Raw genomic sequence first — 15,376 nt, 5'->3', positions numbered from 1 at the left:
TTCTGCACAATGGAAGAAAATGACATATTGTTGCTGTTTATATTAAGGTAGCATCTAGAGGCACCTAAATTTATAATCTAAATAGGCAAACAGTGGGAAAAAAATTAAGGTCATTATCAAAGGAAGAGAGCAAGTGACTTGTCCATAGTCATCATACAGAAAGATTGTGAAGGAGCCAGGAATAGAATCCAGATTTTCTCTACTTCCACAACTATAGCTGTAACAAATTTTGCAGGAACAGAAACAGATTTTTTTTTCTTTTTTTTTTTCCCCCAGTTATTTGTATCTGGGAATAAGGATGTCTAAAACATGAATAGAGGTCCTGTCTCAAAACCTGTAGGAAAATAGGAAACTATAATGGTCTTTTATCAGTTTCACAGATGTAATCATGAACTTGCCTTTCTGCTACTGGCTGTTAATGAGGCTATGATTTTACCTGTAGTAACGAGGTTTAATTCCAGAAAATCATACATTTGATACCTGATTTTTCTGGCACTGTCTCTTTTCATATCCAAATTTACCCCTCACCCTGATTAAAACTTTGGATGCTTCTGTCAGTGTAAGTTTTTTGCATTTTTAGTATGGTTTAGAGCCACCCTACCAATAACTTTTTCATATGATTTTTAATTGTCCTACTATTAATTATCCTACTTTAATTATCCTCCTATTTGAAAGCTTCCAGCTCAAAAATTATCTCCAGTCTCTGAACTTCTTATTTTATCTTGTTTTGAATAAAATACTCCAAGAACACGGATGCTGCTTCCTCCTAAGTACAATATTAAAACATACAGTATTCTGTATGCATTTTTCAATAGTTTTTGTGGTCTGCTGCATTACATAGGAAGACTTGTCAGTCAAGGCTATTTTTTATATTAATTCTAGAATTTCCACTGCAAACTAGAGCTGCTGGTACATTTTATTATTGTTGCAAATGCAGTTCATAGCTACGTCTTAGACTATCTTTGAACTTGTGCATTTGGCCTCAGGATGTATGTCGACAAGGGAATCCAATTGGTCTTAGTAGCCCCTACTGGCTCCCTTCCTCCTACAGATTAAATATTCAAAGTAGGTTTATGCCAGTTTATACAAGTAATCTGATGAAGATGAGTCCTCATCATTATACTACAACTGCTTCATAGCTATATGTATTTTAAGATGCAGAGACACCTCTAAATTAGCTATCTTTACACTTTCATCTTACATTAGTCAGTGGAAGATATTTTTATTTCGAAATCCCATTTAATTTTTCTCCTTTTTCTAAGCCAGAGGGTTTCTTCCCTTCAGTTCATTCATTATTACATCTACCTTATGGGCAGTTGAACACAGAGCAAAGAGCTTCAAGTGGTCATCGCTTAAGCTGTATTAATGTGAACCACTTTCAAAGCTAATAAATCCAGCTGGGGGAGAAAGGCTAGCAATAGTGCAGGGAAACAATCTGGGCAATACCCAATATCAGTACCGACTGGGAGATGAACTGATTGAGAGCAGCCCTGCAGAGAAGGACTTGGGGATACTGGTGGATGAAAAACTGGGCATGAGCTGGCAGTGTGCACTTGCAGCCCTGAAAGCCAACCGCATCCTGGGCTGCATGAAAAGAAGCGTGGCCAGCAGGTTGAGGGACTTGATTCTCCCCCTCTGCTGTGGTGAGACCCCACCTGCAGTACTGTGTCCAGCTCTGGGGTCCCCAACATAAGAAGGACATGGACCTGTTGGAGCGAGTCCAGAGGAAGGCCACGAAGATGCTCAGAGGGCTGGAGCACCTCTCCTATGAAGACAGGCAGAAAGAGTTGGGGTTGTTCAGCTTAGAGAAGAGAAGGCTCCGGGGAGATCTTATTGGGGCCTTTCAATACTTAAAGGGGGCTTATAAGAAAGATGGAATGAGACTTTTTACCAAGGCCTGCAGTTACAGAACGAAGGGCAATGGTTTTAAACTGAAAAAGAGGGTAGATTTAGAGTGGACATAAGGAAGAATTCTTTTTAGGATGAGAGCAGTGAGACACTGGAACAGGTCACCCAGAGAAGTTGTGGATGCCCCATCACTGGAAGTGTTCAAGCTCTGGTTGGAGAGGACTTCAAGCAACCTCATCTAGTGGAAAATGTCCCTGTCCATGGCAGAGGGTTAGAGTGGATGATCTTTAAAGTTCCCTTCCAACCTAAACCATTCTATGATTCTGTGATTGTGATTCTGTGTATGTGGCATTATTATGCCCTTCTTTTAACTATCTCTGTAAAAGTAGAGGGATGTCTACTTTCAGTTGGTCCAATTTTATGACACTTCCTTGGTTTTCCTTCACACAAAGAAAGCTGATTATGTTACAGTGAACTTGACTGTTATTTTTCTAGTGCCTTAAGGGGGCATATTAATCTGTCACTGAAACATCTCAATAAGTTTTTTATAACTTTTTTTTTTAATAATTACACTTTAATATACATCTGGAAAAGTTCACCTAAAATTCCACTGAATTAATGGATAATCTCTGGCCCAAGATGAGTTTTGCACTCACCTTACACTACAAACAAAAGTACACACATACATAGATACATAACAGATTAGTGGCTTCAAGAAGTATGCATGGGGTGGTTGGTTGTTTTGGGGTTTTTTTTTTTTTTTTTTTTTTTGTTGTTGTTGTTTGATTGGGGGGGAGGGTGATGGTGTGTGTAGTGTCTTTCTACTTCCTGTACATGAAAACTCTTATTCTTCCTAACACCTCTGATTCCATTCATTGTGCTCTTGACATCATTAATTAAATTGACCGGTATTTCATTTGTCCCTGCTGCACTATGGGTTATTATTTAGTAAAACCTCTCAAAGCTTGTCTCTGATTTGAAGCTCTTTAAATAAATAGCTGGTACTACAAAGCAGTTTGATTCGTATTTCAATATCACACAATGGTCATTAGGATTATAGCTGTGTCAAAAAATTGTGGGTATGTTATCTTAAAATGGTTTTCCTATAACCATTCTTTGTTGTGTGTGGTGGAAATGTTTCATACTAGAAAAACTTTGATATGAGAATTAAAACGGTGCAACATTAGCATAGTTAAAACTACAAATCTTTGTAAATAAATTCATAACAGGCTAACTAGAAACATCCCCCAAAATATTAAATATTTTAATGTCAAAATATTGTTTAGCCTGCAACATCATGTAACTCATGGCAGTTTTGTTCTACAAGGTGCAACAGGTTTATATTATTTAATTCAGGGTCTTAATTCCTCTACTTCTCACAATACAAAGACTATCTGGAATTTAAGAGTGACATGCATTATTATTTTTAAAATATAGAGTATCAGCCTTAAGAAGGGAGGGCAACAGCTGCAGAATTGTGGCACAAGGGCTAGAGGATCTGCAAAGATTCTCCTTAAATGTGATTAACAGGGGACAGCAAAGAACTTTACTTACTTAAATCAACATAGATTCAGTTTAGATTGTTATTAATCCCAGAATCAACCTCCTGGTTGATCCAGTCCCTTTCCTGCAGTATAGCTGCCATAAAGGAGTCTTACACCAAGCTAGATTTCTTTAGTTACCCCATCCACTTCTACACTGGAAACAATTTTAGCATGTGGAAACAACATTTCCATAAAAATTTCATAGCTAAATAATATCCTTTCTGTGTATGCTAACGGAATTTTTAGCAAAGGAATCTCTCTAGGCAGAGGCTTTTCATTCCTTTATATACATTTAGAAAAGTATCATAGTCCTTCTCAACTTCACAGTATACCTACCTTGTTCTCACCATGGTCCACACAGCTAGCTCAGACCTCTACATCAGCTTTAAAGTACCTGGCTCGGGTGGAACCAGCTGTGAAATTGTAAGGTGTGAACTCAGAACAGCTGCACTGCTCCTGTTTATCATCTTTTTGAGTAGGATTTGCAGCTGTCATTGAGAGTCTCACTGACATACCTGTATCATGAGTCACAGTAAAATAATTTCAGGCATGTTTATTTGAGTGGTAGTTATAGTACTGCTTTAATTTTGTGAGGCTGAATAAACTAAAAACATTCATTCTTCTATTCACTCAGTGGCCTTCTGGTGACTGTACAGTCGGTAGTTGTACACTGATTCCCAGAAGAAAAATGCAGTCTCATAAAGACCATTGTCAAATTTAGTAGCAATTACTGTTCTTGTAATGAATCACAGCGAAGACACAAAGTACTTGGAGTCTTATTTGTCCTTCCCAAGAGATGATCCCACAAGATCAAGAGTAGGACATTTTAGAGGAGCCTGTAAGTCCATTTGGTGTTGATGTTGCTGCCTTACAGATTTATACTGGACTCAGCCTCCAAAGAAGAGAAAAATAGGTAATCGGTATTTTACTACCTATACACTTCTTGTTAAATTGTCTTCATTTTTTTACTTAGCATCTGCCTCACTGAGTACTCATCATCTGCTACTGAGCCATCTGATGTACAACAGATGTTAAGCACTTAGTGAGGCAGAGAAGGAGGTAAAAGTGTCATATCATGATTAAACACTTGCTACAGATATTATATAGGGTGACCATACTGCTTTGTTCTTATGTTTAATGTTACAGTGTACTGAACAAGAGTAAGCACATGTTTCGGATTAAACTTGCAACTGCTATTGTTCAAATAATTTTTTTTTAAAGAAAAGTTATTTCATAGAAAAAAGAATTCCAAAATATTTTAAATACACTTTAGAATTAAGAATTGGAAAGCATTTTATAAAGAGGTAATGCAGTGCAACTTCATGCAGAATTATTTCACCTACCAAAACACTAAGATTTTTATTTCTTGTTATGACAATTTTCATCGGAAATTTGGCTGATGTTAACTGATACATTAACTTCCATAGACTTATCCTATTTCTTATCATACTTGTGTAATTGTGAGATTATATGGCAAGCTTTCTTTACCCTGTAAGTGTTCTAGCTCAAAGCATGGTAGCCAACTGCTTAGTGCATTATATCCAACAGAAGGTTCACCCACAGAAAAGCCTCGTCATCCAGCAAGAGCAGCCTGATCTTCTTGTAGTATAGTAGGAAAAGGATTGAATGTAAGAAGGTGGCGCTGGAGCTGTTATTAAACTATAATTAGTTAACAATCTGTTTCCCAGTAAATTTTAAGAATTGAGAAAATTTGTGGAATATTGTCACACACAACTAAGTATATTTATATTGATGTATATGATCAAACAAATTAAATAGGGATGGAGGGACATGTTCATCCACACAAGAGATGTGGTTCATGTGTCTAGAATCTCTTTGTAATCAAAGGTGAGATTGAAACCTCAGAATAGTGGAGTGCCAGTTTAGGGGTTTAACTAAAGGATAGGAGTAGGTGATTTGTATGGGTTATCTGGCTCAGTGTTCTACTCTGCATAAGTCAGAGCAGAGGCTTGGTGGTCTATTCCCTACAAAGACAACAGGTATTCAACTAACAAGATAATCAATAATATTTTTGTTTTCATAGAAATTCTGTCCTGGACTTTGCACTTCTTTTGTAACTTTGTGCTGCTTTTGAAAGGTTGATTTCAATGACTCAATAAAAAAGGAAGTTTAAAAAAAAAATCTAAAGAATTTCCAGGGAGATGCAATTAATTATATAATTTGATAACAAGTATCCTATACTTATCAAGTATTTTATTTCATTAAATTAAATATTACTTTATTTCTAAAGTAAAGTTGTGATTTCAAGTGTATGATTGACCAAAAATAGCTTTTGACTATAGCTTATCACATAATTTTACATGATGGTGAAGGCACAGATATTTCAGGCATCCCATTTTGATTTGAAGCTCATTGAAGTAACTAGGAAGTTTCTTACTGGTTTCACTAGGTTTGGAAGTCAGAAGTTCTGTATCTCAATGTTTGGAAAACTAGCACATCAGGCCAGTAAATATAATTTTCCAAATCAAATAATAATGTTTGTAGTGTGATTAAAAGAATAATTGGAGAGCTCTTTCAACCCTTGCTCAGAAGCTAATAGTCTTTATTAACTTCTATAAACAAGAAGCAACTGCTCAGGATAAGCAGCCTTTGTCACTAGTCCCCCATTAACACAAGGAGAATATAAATGATTAAATAAAACTGATTAAAGGTAAAAGAACACTGAGAATGTGTACAGAACAATGTGATGGGGAATGAAGTACCAAGAATTTATTATACCTGAAGAGAAGAATAAAAGTATACTAAATTTTCAGCAAAGCCTCTTATTAAGTCAGAGATTCAGATTCTGCCCCTTTCAAAGTAAACAGAGTTTTTCTTAATGACTTCTGTAAACCTTACATATCAACCCAACTTTGCAAAAAAATGAAATAGTGGGAAAATGCAATGAAGTCTTATGACAGAGTTACTAAGCATTTTTTTTTTCTGGCATCAGACTAAGAAGAGGATCTTGAATATGTCAAATCGTGAATAATGAAAGAAAGGAATTAGGAGTGGTGTACTCAAGTTTGCATAGAGTACTTAGACAACCAAGCACTAGTTCAGCCAAATAACTTAGAACTTGGTCTTCTTTGCCACAAGACAATAGGCCTAGCTCATGTTCTGCTGTTCAGCTTCACATCTGCTAGGATCTCAGGTGCTTTCCCATAAATCTACTTTCTAGGGGGTATACCCAGCCTGAACTGTTGCAAAGAGTTTTTCTGGTTCCAGGTGCACAACTTCGCATTTCTCTGCCTTATGACAGATCTTGTTAGATAAGAGCACGGCAAAGAAGTCACTGAATACATTAATCATTTCTGCTGCCAGGCCTTCTTTCTCCTTCAGTATCAGGCCTGTATTTTCCTCAGTCTGACTCTTGCTGAAAACGTACATGTAGAAGTCCTTATTTACTCATATTGCTCACTCATTTCAAAACAGGCTGAGTTTTGAAATGTCATGTCATTTAACCACTGTATGTCTAGGCCATGTTTCTGTAGTCCTCCCAACTAGCCTATCCCAACTTTCAACTTTGGTAGACTTCTTGGTATTTGAGCTCAGACAGGAGTTCTCTGTGCATCCAAGTCATCCTCCTGCTGTGTCTGCTCAAGTTCCTGCACATCCAAATGGACTACTGCGCGGTAAGGACATCATTCTTGAGGACCAACCACATCACCTGGGCTGTTTTACCTTTTAGGGCAGCCACCTTAGTCCCTAATTACCTGAACTAATTCCCAGACAAAGGCTGCTCTCCTGAAGACCAAGATAACTACTCTATTACTTGCCTCCCACACTTCCTTCAGGATTTTTGACTTGACCATCCTGCAATCAGTGCAGCCAAGGCTGCCATCAGCTTTCACATCCTCAAACAGTTCTTCCCTATTTATAAGTAGCAGTTGCAGCAGAGCATCTCCCCTATTCAGCTCCTTCAACACCTGCATAAAAAATTTATTCTCAATGCATTTCATTACTATTCTAGATTGTTGGTGTCCTGTCATGTTACCCCACTACTAACATCGCTGCTGGAATGGTTGAAATCCTCCATGAAGGTCAGGATCTCTGGTCACGTTGCTTCCTCTGGTTGGTTAAGGAAGACTTCATCCACTTCCTTTTCTTGATCTTCTGGTTTGTAGCAGATTCTGGCCACAGTCACCCTGTTGCTAGCCTCTCCTCTGATTCCAGCCCTTACGATCCTGACCAGTTCATTGCTCATTCAATAGCAAAGTTTGAGTTCAGAGTACTCCTTTGTGTGGAGTGCAGCTATCCCCCCTGCTCACCTGTTCTCAGTGAAGAGTCTATTCATCCATCACATGCACCCCAGGCTAATCCCACCACATCTCTGTGATCTCAATGAAGTCATAGCATTGCAACTGCGTCCACGTCTTCTGCCTGTTTCCCACACTGTTTCCATCTGTGTCTAGGCACTTGAGATGGGTCCCTAGTTGTACCACTTTCTGGTGGGAGTATTTTTCCCTAGATGCTTTTTTCCCTAGTCCCCATTTTGACTCCAGCCGCAAGCTAACATTGCTTGAAGCCCTTGTCACAGAGTCAGCAAGGCTGTTGCCTAAGATGTCACCTGTTATTTTGTCTTAAAACCCATCTCTCCCCAGCTGCCATCCATCCTCAGAGAAGATCCAGTGGCTGTAAAAGCCTAAGCCCTGCCTATCTGACTGCACCAGCTGTTCAGCCAGGTGTTGACCTGCGGGAGGCATCTGCTCTAACCAACCCTTTCCCCTTGACTGCAGCGTCCAGAATTTTAAATGATCTTTTATTTCTAGGAGAAAAGAAAGCTTTCAGAATGACATTCCAGTGTGACTTTATGTAATTAATGATGAGTGGCTTAAATAAAGTAGGTATTGCTGACATTTTATGTACTTTCACTTAATTTACTTAATTTTCTTGAGTGAAAGCAATAAATTTACAAGAGTAACAGTATTCCTTAATGACAACTTTAAAAAAAAGCATTCAAGTAAGGCAGTTGATTTTATAGTTTAAAAAAGAATTTATATTTGTAAACTGATCAAAGATAAACAAGTATAAGTAGAACTTCTTGAAACCTTCCTGGTTAAAATCAGGTAAAAAAAATAATAATCAAAATAAGGTAAAAAATATTAGAGGGTTATTGTTTTGAACTTTATTTGGAATAAGGAGAAAACCTCCTTCCCTCTAAAGTTCTTGGTCTCCTTGCAACCGCTAATCATGAACAATATACCTGTTTTAACAAGCTAAATACTAAGTTATAAGCTGATAACTAAATTTTGGAAAGGAAACTTAATTGTGCAGATATGTAATTTCATGGAGAATTTTAGACTGCTTCTTCTATCCCTTAACAAAATAAGAAGGAATGTAGGCTCATTAAAAATAAAAAGAACAAAAAAGTGACATTAAAGATTTTGCTTCTCATAAAAATGGAAACAGTAGATTAGATCATTAATAAGGGGAAAAAAAAAAAAAGTTTTAAAGACCATGTGTCTGGAGAAGTGAGTAACCCAAACCAAATCAACCCTTGCCAGTAGTTTTGCTGGTTTAAGTAGGCTTATTCCAACAATAGAAAATTCTCCTTTTCCAACAGTGCTTTCTTTCTCATCATGTCTCCCTCTTTCCATCACCTCTGTGGACCGAGAGAATTCCTTCCCCACTTTCCCAGCACCCTTCATCAGTCTGCAGTAATGCCAAAGTTTCCCTTTCTTTCTTTGCGTGGCGCACCCTGCATTCCAGATGCTTGTCCCATCTAACCATGCTCAGGTGTATCCACAGGAGTAGTAATCCCCCTTTCCCAAAACCTCTTCTATAGGAAAAAAACTAATGTGCAGAACATTCTCTGACTTATTTCAATGCCAAATAACAAGCAGAATAATAAGTAGTAATATCATGTATTTAAAAAAAATCTGTAATCCTAGCCACTAGATCCAAGAGGAAGAAAGGGCAGATGAAACATAACAGGGGTCAACTTAAAGCTGCAAATTATCTTCCTCACCTTATGTGGTGGGTTAACCTAGACTAGCTGCCAGATGCCCACTCACCCAGCCGCTCTCTCACTCACCCTCTTCAGTTGGAGGAGAGGAGGAAATAAGATAAAAAAGCTTGTGGGTCAAGATAAGAACAGTTGACTGGAACCAGTTGAAACTGTCTGGAACCAGCAGTGTTGGGCATGGGGCAGCACCTCGCCTCTCTCACAAAGGCCGTTCCTGTGCCTGCCCCACCACTGTCAAAACCTTTCCAGTGACACCCAATACATCTCCATAAAGCAATATTCAAAAATCCACTCACTAAAATCTATCAGAAAGTATCTAAAATAAGGCTCCAAAAATTCCTAGCTGGTATGTAGTTTAAAACTAACTGGGCCTGAGCTCCAAGCCAGGATAAATGCTTAACCTCCAAGCCATACAGAAATTTCTTGTCTATACTAGCACAATGCCAAATCCAGGCTACTAATCTCTGCTGAAAAACTAATGTAGTCTTGTGGGTCTGGCTTTGGAGCTCAGGCACCATTAGCTTTCTTCTGACTAGAATATATCATGCGACATGTCGTGGTTTAACCCCAGCCAGCAGTTAAGCACCACGCAGCTGCTCACTCACTCTCCCCCACCCAGTGGGATGGGGGAGAAACTCAGGAAAAAGAAGTAAAACTTGTGGATTGAGGTAAGAAGGGTTTAACAGAACAGAAAAGAAGAAACTAATAATGATAATGATAACACTAATAAAATGACAACAGCAATAAAAAAAGGATTGGAATGTACAAATGATGTGCAGGGCAATTGCTCACCACCCGCCGACCGACACCCAGCCAGTCCCCGAGCGGTGATTCCCCGCCCCCACTCCCCAGTTCCTATACTAGATGGGACGTCCCATGGTGTGGAATACCCCATTGACCAGTTTGGGTCAAGTGCCCTGGCTGTGTCCTGCGCCAACTTCTTGTGCCCCTCCAGCTTTCTTGCTGGCTGGGCATGAGAAGCTGAAAAATCCTTGACTTTAGTCTAAACACTACTTAGCAACAACTGAAAACATCAGTGTTATCAACATTCTTCGCATACTGAACTCAAAACATATCACCGTACCAGCTACTAAGAAGACAGTTAACTCTATCCCACCTGAAACCAGGACACAAAATATCCTTAGATGCTACAAACTGTGTAGCATGGTTGATGTTTTGTGTGAGTGAGCCAAGCAGATTTAGTCTCTATGGGTGACACTTTGTGGTATATAGAAAATCTTTACAGTACGTCTTCTCTCTACTGAGATGAATTCAAAACCACAGCTGTAAGCTCAGAGTTGGTCTATGCAAAATAAGGTTTTCTGGAAATGTACTTCTAATATATAACAAAACTTTTCAAAGGCATAGACTTCTGTTCACAAGAGAAGTGGAGGAGGATGCTAAAATTCACATTTACAAACCTGATCAATATCAGCTGTTGAATGTGCTTAACCTTGATACACTAGTCATGTTGTATGAACCGGTACAGTACAATAACAGTACAAGCAGAAAACTTGGAGATTAAAAAGCAAATGACATATTCTTGAAATCTGCCCAGTTTTCCATCCAAGGCAACAAATCAAAATAAGGTAACAACTCTATGAAGGCTATTGTGAAGCAAATGGCATAACCCAAAGATATAAAGGAAAGTAAAAACCCAGACTTTTATATCTTATATCCAGCAGTTTTTGGAACTCAGTATCAGTTCTTAAATAAGCACAGAGAGCCATAAAGAGTGAGGGAAAAGCTGTAATGAGAGACCTTTGAAAGGTTAGTTTCACTCCTTTGGACAAGGATTCTCTCTGTTTTGATTGCTGTGATGCATCATAGGGCTAATAGCAATAAGATAGACCATGTGAGATGTAGCCTGGCTGCAAAGTTCATCCCATAATGGGAAACAGGGTCATACACACCTGAACTTCAGTTCCTGTGAGCTGCCAGGGCAAGCTCAGTAGGTATGGATTACTGTCAAAACAATCCAGACAAAGTACACAGGAACTTCTCATTCCACCTGGGAGAGCAATAGCATTAACATTCTACTCTGTTTTGGAGTAACTTTTCTATTGTGACATTGGCCTTGCTTACAGAATGGACATTATGATTTTTAATCAGGAAATGAAAGAATAAACTTGCCAAAATATTTTTGCTTAATGCTGACTTTCAAATAAGCACAAAGAAGAATGGTGTTAAGGCATTCATATCATGGATGTTATTATATTTACTTATACCTCTAGAAAATACTAATAGACCATATGTATATAAAAAAAACCAATCCAAAACAACCAAGATTCCCACCCCCAACCAAAAAAAGAGAAAGGAAAAAAGAAAGATTAAACAAAGTCACCAGAGTATACTATGATGGAATTTTACTGGTCTTTATTTTCATGTTTCTAAAGAATCAGACTTTGAGATGCCATACGTTTCTAGTTTTAGCATTTATTTTATAGTCAGAAAAAAAAATCCTAACAAAAAAATTAAGATTTCTGAACTATTCAATGCTTGAGACAAATTCAGATGTGACTTAAAAAGTAATTCAGCAGCAAATGAGGCTCGTGCATTTTCTCTTTGAAACAATGCAACAAAAAGGGAAGAAACCATACAACCATCATCATTCATGTGGCAGCAATAGATCTGCCTCTGCAGCAGCCAAAACAAGTTCTTTAAACTGTGCATTGCTAGGATTAATAAAAACTGAAAAATGCAGACCAAGAAAGAAGATAATTTTTCTCTTGACTATTTCCATGTAACTCTGTTGTTCCCATTGTCTTCTAGTGACTGTGCCTCATCAGCCTAAACTGTTGGTTTCAGTATCTGTTTTCCCAGTGTGATGTAGGACATTAACTGTTGCTTCTAGTGAAGCCAAAATGAGATGACAAGAAGAACATTAAAGCAATCTTTTAATTTCATCTCCAAAGATGAAAAGTAAACACAGCATGCTTATGCATGGCTTCCTGTAGGGATATTGTTGTGCTGGAAGTCATCTGAAGAATTAAGACTGAATCTATTCTAGTGGAGTGCAGGGTCCTATTTGCTATTCCAGGAAAGCATTTTGGCTCACTGTCTATAAATCAAAGCAGCTCCAGCCAGTAACAAGAAAGCTTGCAGTCTTACAAAAATCGTCATAATGAAATAGAGAGATGGTACAGAGTTATATATACCTAGATACATACAAAGCACCTCCCTGATCAAATAGTATGAGGAAAAATAATCTCAACTGCATAGGATTTCAGGATGTTAATCTGAAGACAATTACAGAAAAATGGCTCTTTGTCAGGCTGCCTTGACAAGAGATACAGAGAGAGCAAACACATGAACCAAATGTTCCTGTTGTGCCTGTGAGTTTATAACGAAACTTTTCTTTGGTGACTTTGCATTGTTAAAGGCCAACTTGTACATATATTTATCTGACAGCAGATGCTGTCATCTGACTTTAGTGCCTTAATCTGCTACTAAAAACAGCTTTATTTTTCTCTTTCCGATAAAAAAATAACAAGGTTGTATATATTGTATGCAGATGTCTCTTTGTGTTAAAATAAGTTATTTTAACATTGCAGATCTTCCAACTATTGGCTCAACCGCATCCAGTCCTTTCTCTATTGCAATGAAAATGGTCTCCTGGGAAGCTTTTCTGAAGAGACTCACACATGCACCTGCCCTAATGACCAGGTTGCCTGCCATGGGTTCCTTCCCTGCACAGTTGGAGATGGCTCTGCGTGCTTGAGCTGTGCTCCTGACAATCGCACCCGCTGTGGGAGCTGCAATGCCGGCTACATGCTAAGCCAAGGGCTTTGCAAGCCTGAGGTGGCAGAATCAACAGAGCACTACATTGGGTTCGAGACCGACCTTCAGGATCTGGAAATGAAGTATTTACTGCAGAAGACAGACCGGAGAATTGAGGTCCATGCTATTTTCATCAGCAATGACATGCGCCTCAACAGCTGGTTTGATCCTTCTTGGCGCAAGCGGATGCTCCTTACTCTTAAGAGTAACAAGTACAAGTCTAGCCTGGTCCATATGATATTGGGCCTCTCTCTTCAAATTTGCCTAACTAAAAACAGCACCTTAGAGCCTGTTCTTGCTGTTTATGTCAACCCTTTCGGGGGCAGCCACTCTGAGAGCTGGTTTATGCCTGTGAATGAAAATAATTTCCCAGACTGGGAGCGGACTAAACTGGACTTACCCCTTCAGTGTTATAACTGGACGCTGACTCTGGGCAACAAGTGGAAGACATTTTTTGAAACTGTACACATCTATTTGAGGAGTCGAATAAAGTCAAATGGTCCAAATGGCAATGAGAGCATCTACTATGAACCCCTGGAATTTATTGATCCCTCAAGAAATCTGGGCTACATGAAAATCAATAACATCCAAGTGTTTGGCTACAGCATGCACTTCGACCCAGAAGCAATTCGAGACTTGATTTTGCAGCTGGACTACCCCTATACTCAGGGATCACAGGACTCAGCACTTTTGCAGTTGTTAGAGATACGGGATCGTGTAAATAAACTCTCTCCACCTGGTCAACGTCGTCTAGACCTCTTCTCTTGCTTGCTCCGTCATAGACTTAAACTGTCTACCAGTGAAGTGGTGAGGATTCAATCTGCTTTGCAGGCCTTTAATGCCAAATTGCCAAACACAGTGGATTATGACACAACCAAATTATGTAGTTAACCATAAATGTGAAGCACAACACAAAACCTTGAAGTTTTTACAGTGCTTTTGTGGAACAGTTTATGTTTGGAAGAGTAAATTTAAATTGTCTTTTCAATATCTGTCTTATATCAGTCAATACTGTTGGATGGCAATTTACACACATGAACTTGCTGACAATGAATATATTATATCTGCAGTTTTGGTTTATGAATGAAATAAATACTGACACCAGTCTAGAAGACATTCTACTTTTTACAATAAATTTCATTTGTAATTTTATATGTTCCGTGGCAATGCTTTTGTGCATTACATCCTCTAGAGGGAACATAGAAGGATACCAATAAAATTTTGTAGCTGAACAGTTATTAAAAAGAAATGCTGTGGAATTCTTCTTTCTTACACAAAAGTAGTAACCTTCATATACTTTTGTGTGTGTTGAATACAGGAGGCATAGCTAAAGAGAAGATAGTGACTCAAGATTTTAGCAGAAGCTGTAGAAAAGTCAAAGCCATAGAATATTTTATTCTTAGGATGTGGATCTAGATGTTCATGCTGAGCTGAAGTGACAACTGTAGTGATGCTTTACTAGCTACACCTGAGACTTTCCTAAGGCATGCCCTTTTCAAGGTTCTTAACATGACATACAGACTCCCAGAGTGGTAATATTGAGTGTTTTAGGATGGACAGGAGGTTAGTATTGAGACATGCACAGTAATGAAAGGTTGCACTAGCTCAATAGGAGACAGGTGAGAGGCTGTCTTTGCAACTAATATTACATTACAAAAGAAACAATCTTTTCCAGCCAAAGTACTTTTTGAAAATCTCCCTAATCCTTTGCTTTGCATATTTATAGAAAGAATTAAGCACATGTATACATTACTTCCTCCTAAATACAAACACTATCATATTTATCCAGAATAACCTGTTTTGAACTATTGAAATCCAGTTTATAAAGCTGAAAGTGCAAATAAATATCATTATCAATTAATGAAATTAATTAAATGCACATGACTGTGGATCAGAATTAGGTTCTTTGGTATTTTACACATTCCAGCAGAAAAAAATACATCTGAGATGGCAGAACCTGGGACTCTGAAGAAGGTTTTGCTACCTCTTGCAAGAGCATAGAACAAATGGCTGGGCTGTTAGAAGTCCTTATTAGTAAACACAGGGTAAAGTGAAGAAAATAATTGATACAAAGCCTTTTAGTCTGAATCTGTGTCATTCATGTAAAAGCCAACTTGTTTTTTAACACGGGAAAGTATTACATATAAACCCACCATTTTATGTAAAAGCACAGAAAGAAAAAATACCCAATATTTAATTAATTTACAATTTTAATTCAACTAGACTTCAATTAATT

General features: G+C 38.2%; 1 protein-coding gene across 1 annotated transcript in view; it reads left to right on the top strand.

Moving 5' to 3' along the window:
- Positions 1-14,378, top strand: part of BRINP3 (bone morphogenetic protein/retinoic acid inducible neural-specific 3) — a 209,641-nt gene extending 195,263 nt beyond the window's left edge. The window contains exon 7 of the mRNA XM_010580706.1: positions 12,915-14,378. Coding sequence (XP_010579008.1) covers positions 12,915-14,031 — 1,117 coding nt within the window. The 3' untranslated portion in view covers positions 14,032-14,378. The remainder of the gene's footprint in view (positions 1-12,914) is intronic.
- The last annotated feature ends 998 nt before the right edge of the window (positions 14,379-15,376 follow it).

Source organism: Haliaeetus leucocephalus, unplaced genomic scaffold (assembly GCF_000737465.1).
Source record: "Haliaeetus leucocephalus isolate CR32 unplaced genomic scaffold, Haliaeetus_leucocephalus-4.0 Scaffold730, whole genome shotgun sequence".
Taxonomy (NCBI): Eukaryota; Metazoa; Chordata; class Aves; order Accipitriformes; family Accipitridae; genus Haliaeetus; species Haliaeetus leucocephalus.
This window is presented reverse-complemented; position numbering and strand designations above follow the sequence as displayed.